The sequence below is a fragment of the Xenopus tropicalis genome, chromosome 5 (genome assembly GCF_000004195.4).
Source record: "Xenopus tropicalis strain Nigerian chromosome 5, UCB_Xtro_10.0, whole genome shotgun sequence".
NCBI lineage: Eukaryota > Metazoa > Chordata > Amphibia > Anura > Pipidae > Xenopus > Xenopus tropicalis.
In genome coordinates this window covers 126,361,253-126,369,036 of record NC_030681.2, presented here as the reverse complement: position 1 = coordinate 126,369,036, position 7,784 = coordinate 126,361,253, and the positions used below count along the sequence as shown (strand labels likewise).

Below are 7,784 nucleotides of genomic sequence, written 5' to 3'. Positions count from 1 at the left end.
TATGCCAGAAACAGAGCAGTTGAGAGATGTGTGAGAGAAGTAAAACAGGTTTGTAAGGGGGAAAGGTATCATAGACAGGGTCAGGTCCTTGTGGGGAAACAGGTGTTTTAAGGGGAGCAAAGCATGTAAGAGTAACAAGCAGTTTAATGATGTGTGAAACTGAGAGAGGAAAATAAACACACACATCTCCGTTTGAGGTAAAAGGGTGTTGAAATGAGAGAAGGAGCTGGGAGCTGTTGGATTAAGGCCTTTATTGGGATAGAGTTGGAAAGGGGCATTTTTTACACCAAGGCCTGAGCAGCTAGAGTTAGGAATTCCGATATATATTTCTAATATGACAATGGAGCCTGTGGAGCAAGCAGTGATTTCGGAGCAGAAGATTGGAAGGTGTCTTCAGAAAGCCAAGATCACATCCCTCTTCAACAGCGTATGCAGAGCATTCAGTTTTATCTATTGCCTTTAAGCTGCTACTCCCAATCCTTTATCTCTTCCTTTTATCTCTAAGCATTGTCTTGGGGGGCTCTTTTGTGTTGTCGGTAGCACTCTAGCACACACCTAGGGTCCCTTTTCCTCATCTTTCTCAGCTATAAAAGCTAAATTCTAGGAACTCATTGGGCTTACATTTTGCACTTGCTGGTCTATTTTTTATCCAATAACTTCACTTCTTTTATCCAATAACTATTCAAGGGTGCTATCATTCCAAATATCTATCACTGAAAGTCATTTTTGTTACTGTATTTTACCTTATGTGCCATTTCTATAATATATTTAGCTTTATATTCTCCACTTAATGAAAGGTTATATCTGTAGTAATACGCCAAATCAACTGGACTTGCTGTGTTTTTCTTGAAGATATTTCGCTAACCTTCTCATTTCAAGAAGCTGATTTGATTTATTACTACAGATATACCATGACCTAGATGAACGAGACCCATCACGCTTTTTTCTGTCCATTTTTTTTTATAAACCTATAGTATGGAGCATAGAATCCATACACTGAAAAAAATCTTTGTAACATTGTTGTAATGCTGCATAAACCTGCATTGTATTGCCATTCTGTCTTTTTTGCCATTGCTAATACAAACATGTGTAGGGCTGTATAGGATTCAACCCAGCTCCTAGTACCATGCACTACATTAGGCATCCCCAAATTGATGGTAGGTGGGGAAGAATCATGAAGGCTAAATTGCAAAGCAAACATATTAGCCCCATGCTATTCCAACCCTGTGCCAAGTTAGTGCCCCTGAACCTTCTGATATGAGAATTGAATAGCATTCAGATTTGTTTATAGAAGTGTCACATGACATATAGGGCTGGGGTTTTTGTTTAAGTAGCCATTTTTTTTAGAATGCAATACTACTACTAATACTACTAATACTACTACTAATGCACAGATGAATATTTTTGTTGAAGCTTTACCTTAGGATCTTGCCTACAAGGTTGGACTGCTCTTGCTTGGTCTGAATAATGCAGGTCAACAATACCATGCTAGTTTAATAAACATGTTGTTGGGTACTTCCCAGCATGCTGTAATGTTTAAATACTACAATTATATATATTCTTTGTTCTTTGTATGTATCACTCTATGGTTGTATAGAACTATTTAATATACGGCTACAACAATGAGGTTCGCTTGGTTTGGTTTCACCCAGCTGCTGCTGTTAGAAAGATGTTAAAGTTTCAAGACATCATCTTAAAATTGGAAGGTGTATTGGAATCCATTAGACTGTTCTGTATTGAATTCAACTCAGCAGAGCATTATGCAAGAACACATCTTTCATTCCTACCTCTTGTCTGCCATTGCCTATATCTGTATCTTTCCAATCTGGTATCTTTTTCCATTTGCATTGTCTTTTTTTTCCCCCAAGTTCATATATCTGCAAACGCACCATTCATTTGTTCTAAAGCTCTAGGTAGTCTCTTTCTTTCTGGCCCTCATTACAATGTCTTGTTTAGTTGTCACTCACTGCTCTTTTTCTTCTAGCGAAATGGACAGGAAAACCAGTCTCAAACGCTACAGGATCTTTTACAGCACTCCGACAAGTCAAGAATTATTCAAGGCCTTCAGAAAGCCAGAATCACAAGCATTTTCCTTCAGGCTGTGAGTTCTTATTTGCTATAGCGTATATTAGCATTGCATAGGAGCTATTGTTTCATTTATAGCCACTGCTGAGATTCTGCAGTGTTCTCTTCGTATTTTTGTATTGAAGCAACATTTACAGTTTTTTTTCGGGGGGGGGGGGGGTAGACTAGAGAATCCTGCGCCCTGCTCATCTAGCTTCAGAACGGCCTCTTGAGTAAAAAAATATCCTTGGTAAAAATTCAAATCACAAATGCTCAAATTTGTATGATTATTAATAGATTATATTCACTGCTAATGTCAGGGGTGTTCAACATACAGATCTTCAGTTCTTGAACTACAACTAACAGTCTCGCCTATAATTTTCTTTTGCATAAGAAAATATAAACAAATTGATGGAAAAATTCACAATTTACATTTTTTTTAGTTTTCAAGATATATAAGAAATTATTATATACATACAGTACACTATACATACACTACTTACACAAGGATTAAATCGTTTTTTTAACATCTATCATAACATTGTCTTGCATGTTTTTATAATTTTGTCTTAAAAGTATAGTATCTGCCCAGTGCTTTTACTTATCTGATCTCCCATTTTCTTCTATAAGGGGGCTGCCATATTTGTGCAGCAGCATTCCATTAGCATTATAAGCTATAACTGACAGGTGAAGAAGTGACAGTTAGGTTGGCAGAACAGTCAAGTAACAATTACTTACAAAAGCAGGCCTCATTCATCAGTAAAAAACAATCAGCATGGCCTATGGGTAACTTTTAATGTACATCCATGTTTTGAAGAGTAGTTATTTAGCGTCAGTAGTCTGTACTCCAGGGGTGGCTATTACTTGATCGCGGTCTACCAGTTGATCCCCGTGAATTTCTGGTAGCCGGGGAATGTGGAAGTGCGGCGCGTCTAATGGGAATGCGTACGTATGCTGCGTCTTAGGGGAATGTGGACGTACGGCACGTCTTAGAGGGAATGCGGCTTGCACCGTGTGATAGATGTTATTTTTATTATGGTAGATCTTATGATGGTGGCCAGGAGGCAAGAGTAGATCACAGGGGGACAAAGTCTGGGCACCCCTGCTGTAACCGATATGACCGGGACTTTTACAAATTGCTTTCTTTCATAGGGAGAACATTCTGAGGCATCTTTTGACAGGGACCAAAACCCCCAGCCAGATTCAGGTTCCCTGGTTGATTTGGATGCTTTAGTACCTACTCATGATGATCAGGGGCAGTTATTTCCAGAATGGAAGAGGCAAGTGATGCTGCGCAGACTACAAGCTCACTTGGAGGAAGAAGCCATGCAGGTATAGTTAAACTAATATGCACTGTCAAATTATCACAAAGGGTTAGTAAAATCAATAAATATAAAAAAAACACAAAATCTAATGCAAATAAAGACAATCTCACTGTTCTATACATGGCTGGTTTACACATAGCAGCTTCTGGCATTGATTTTTACAAAAAATTGTAATTTGCAGACACAGTGCCCTACAGGCCACCATACAAGGCACTGTTATTTTTTATTTTGAAAGTGCCCCAAAGTGTGCTTATTCTATGGAGAAAGAAGGACTTCCAGCAGTCGTGTTTAGCCAGGGCTGGTAGAATCTTTCCATAGGCTTGAGTACTACTACAACTAATGGAAGGATCATGCCACAACCAGTCCAACATGACTGACATCCAGCTCTCAGTGCTCAGGCAACATCAGTGTCGGACTGGGATGCCAAGGGCCCACCAGAAAACCCTTAGACCTTAGGCCCACTCTCCCCTTCTCTGTTTACTCACTTTCTTTAATCTCTTAATTTTTTTTTTACATACTAATATCTATCCTTTCCTCCATTTCTTCAATTTCCTCCCATATAGAATTGAGTAATGGTCATGGTATAAGCATACAATGCAAATGGTTGGGTGAGCAGGAGGGCCCACTGATACCTGGATCCACAGGGAGTTTTCCTGGTATCCTGGTAGGCCAGTCCGACACTGGGTAACATTAGCCTAGTCAGAGTGCCAGGATGGGGTAAATTTGGCTGAGCTGGGGGTGACTTTAGTGCACTTTTAAAGAAACTATTAATGCAGGCCTATAACTTTAGTAATACTGAGGTTTTCCTTGTAACACTGAATGTGTCAGTGTCACTATAAATAGAAGTCTGCATAATTAGAAACATTTTTTAGCAAAAAAAAGAGTTTTATACATATGTTGTTTGTAGCGTGGAACTAATTGCCTTCGTGCTATATATGTTGCATATAAATTAATTTAAACATTTTTTAAATTCCCTGTTTTTCTGCAGGGAGAATGGCGGTACTCTCACACTCAGAGCGCTGTTCTTGGGCCATACGGTGAGTTATTGACTGAAGAAGAGCTTCATATTCTTGATGGACAAATGGAAGGACTGCGTCGTAGAAGAGAATGCCAGCAGTATGAGCAGGAACTCTCACGCCAGGTGCAGCAATTGCAAGCCATGTTGCCTACGCCCTTGATAAATGTCACCCTTAATGCTAAACTTCTTCAGAACAAAGAGGACCCAGACTGGTGTGTCTCTATGTCTAATGTGATTGACAGTATGTCCCAACTTCTCTCTTCCACCGGTGTAACACCAGATGATTCATACAGAATTGTCAAATCTAAATCAAATCAATCTCATCCATCTTCTCCTGTGACAGAGCTACTGCAATGTGGGGTGTCAGTCCGAAGATTAAAGGTCCAGTTTGAGAGACAACATCAAACTCATCTTCCGACTGGTATAAAAAACATTATTTTGAATAGGGAATCAGAGGATGCCAGTGATTCAGGGCTAAGTTCAGAAGAATGTTCTTCAATCAGTGATTCTCCTATACCACTCCGAACACTAAGGAAAGAGAGAATTGTGCTCTTGTTTCTAAGTCACTGGAAGAAATCGGCATATTCATTGCGTGCTGCAATTAAAGCTACAGCAAATTCAGATCTCAAAGGAATTGTGAACAACAAATTACATAAAAAGATGTTGCAACTTGACCACAACCCGACTCAATGCACTAAAGAGCCAGACTCAAAAGCAAAAGTACATGTTGAAAGTATTACAACAAATATTCAGGTTCTGAAGAGGGATGTAAAGTTAGGATCCCTATCAGAGATGTTTGAAATAGATAAAAATGGAATGCTATCAGCATCAAAGAACATGGAAGATGCTAATAAGATAAACCAGAATGGAATAGCGCCTGTAGAAGAAGGGGTGCCTTCACGTTTGGGCAGTGTGCTGGAGCATTTACGGAAGCAAAGGACCACTGTTCAGCGTCTCATAGGAAGTTGGAAGACAGCTCATCAGAATAGTTCTGAATCTTCCAATAATAATCCATCTGCTCTTCCACCCCCTGAGCACTTGTTGTCCACCTCCTTCAGCCAGCCTTCTAAGAATCATGAGAGACTAACTTTAGACCTGTTCATGTTGGGCTACTTCCGACTACTGGAGCAGGAGATGCCAGAGGAGGAAAGACGGATGAGACATCTTCTCTGTTTTGAGGTTTTTGATCAGCTGGGGCACCATGGGTGGGAAACAGCCAAAGCTTTCCATTCTACTGTTCTAGAAGAGATAGCTACAGGGCGCAGAACATGGTCTGATGGATTTGAGGACATCAAAGTCCGTTTCTTTGGATCAGGGACACAAAGGAAAGACCGAAATAACCAGACCCGTAATGTTTCAGAAGATGAGGATTTGTGTCAGTGCATTGAGAGAAGCTTTACATTTTGGAAGGAGAAAGAGGCCGAAATGTTTGGAACTTAATCACTGAATTTCAGCAACAGACTGTCAAACTCTTTCGGTGTTTCTAATAACACGAATATTTTTCTGGCCTCCAGTATCCTTTATTAACTTATCTCAATGTTACATTCTGAAAGAATGAATAACTATATATCTAGTGTGTTAGTTTGAAACCGCTGTGTTACAGAAATATAAGTTCTCAGTTTCATGGGAGCACAGCATATAGTTTATGGAAAGGCAACTGCTATTGCAGTACCACCATAATAAAAGTCTTAGCTATTTATCTAAGGGGAACCTAGGACCCACCTAGCAGTTGATTGGACTTGGACCTCTCAAAAACATAAGTGTCTGAACTTTTAAATTAAGGGGAAACCCTCTAAATTAATACATTACAGGCTTTAGGAGGGAATAAAACTGCAATGCTGAATATATCCTTCTTTTCAAAAATGTAAATTTTTTCCACTTTCTGTAATATTTTCAGTTAAAATGCCTTGGGGCAGACTTGGTTTAAAGTTCATGTGCATGAATAAAAACTATTACACTTGATGCATCCTGGTTTTTTATAGCCTCCTTTCTTCACTCTGACTTCCTCTCAACCCTCATCTGTGGCACTCTGCAGTGATATACAGCAGGCTACATACTAGTGATGTGCAGGTCAAGAAAAATTTAATCCGCACCCGACCCTTACCCGCCCTCTCCCAACCTGAACCTGAACCCTACTCGATCCATCTTCTGCCCTGTTTTATAGGCCCACCCCACAAGGACTTCAAAAAAGGGGCAGTGCATGGCGGACGTGTGTCTATAAATTCAGAAGCCGGAAGATGCAGGCCGCAAGTGTTAGGTCGCGGGTGGGAAGAGCGAGTGGAAGCACCCAACCCAAACTCGCTCATGACCTGCAAGTGATCCTGATCCCACCAGACTCACAGGTACATAAATACCTAATACAAAGGAATTTGGCCTGCCATTCGCACAGAACAAGAAGTCCAACTATCGCACTCTGATGGTCTAGGGATGGTTGACCACCAATTCAGAGCAACTGTCCCATGATCCCATTTAATTTCACTTAATCTAAATAAAAATATTCCCATTGACATATCTCCCTTTGCAGTGTGAGACCACTGGCTAATATAAAGGTACAGCACAATATCTCTCTTCCAATCACAGACTGTCCATCAATGAGTGACCAAAAATACACCTTCTCAGACTTACCTAGAAGATAAAGGCATATAGGTTTTTCAAGGTACCCTTGTGAGCCAATCCACATTGCTCATACTTATGGTTTCACAGAGAAAAATTATCCCTCTTTGTGTACCTTATCCTTCTGCAGAAGTCATTACAAAAATCAAATACTGAAAAATTCTGCACAGGGAAATAAAGAGGTCAACCAATTGATTACCCAGTCTGTGCATGTCTTACTGACAGTATGTCTGTATAGTACAGCAATGTATATTTGTACCCAACATTACCCATACACATGTATTTTTATATCAGTTTACCATTCTACAGCATTATAGAATATATTGATGCCTTATAATTATGTGTTTAATAATATTGATATACTGCATATAGTGGATATATAGTTATTGAGTTAGACTAAGATGTGGGCTCACTTGGCTGTTGTAGAAACCTGGCAACTCTGAAAACAAATGTATGTAATTTACAGATGTCAGAGCTATGTTCTTTCAGCTGTTGTGGAACTACAACTTCAGTATCTCCCTGATAGCTTTCAGCTGTCTGCTTCATACAGGGGACTCATCATGCTCTATTGTTCTGTACGTAACCGGGGTGTTGTGGCTCAGCTAAGCTACATTCAGAACTGGCATTCAGCTACCAGGCTGTGGGCATGTTAATGAGCTCCAGAATCCACCACAGCCTGCAACACCTTGAAATAAAGGTCTGGACTGGGATTCAAATGGGCCCTGGCATTCCAGGTACACACAACAGCCCCCAACAGCCCCCAC

The 7,784-nt window shown here is 40.1% G+C and overlaps 1 protein-coding gene across 1 annotated transcript; it reads left to right on the top strand.

Annotated features, from left to right (window-relative positions):
- Positions 1-340: 340 nt before the first annotated feature.
- espnl (espin like) lies at positions 341-6,363 on the top strand. The gene is made up of 4 exons (XM_012970642.3): positions 341-427; positions 1,985-2,101; positions 3,217-3,396; positions 4,378-6,363. Exons 1-4 carry the CDS (start codon positions 341-343, stop codon positions 5,845-5,847), a joined length of 1,854 nt encoding a protein of 617 aa, XP_012826096.2. The 3' UTR covers positions 5,848-6,363.
- Positions 6,364-7,784: the final 1,421 nt, after the last annotated feature.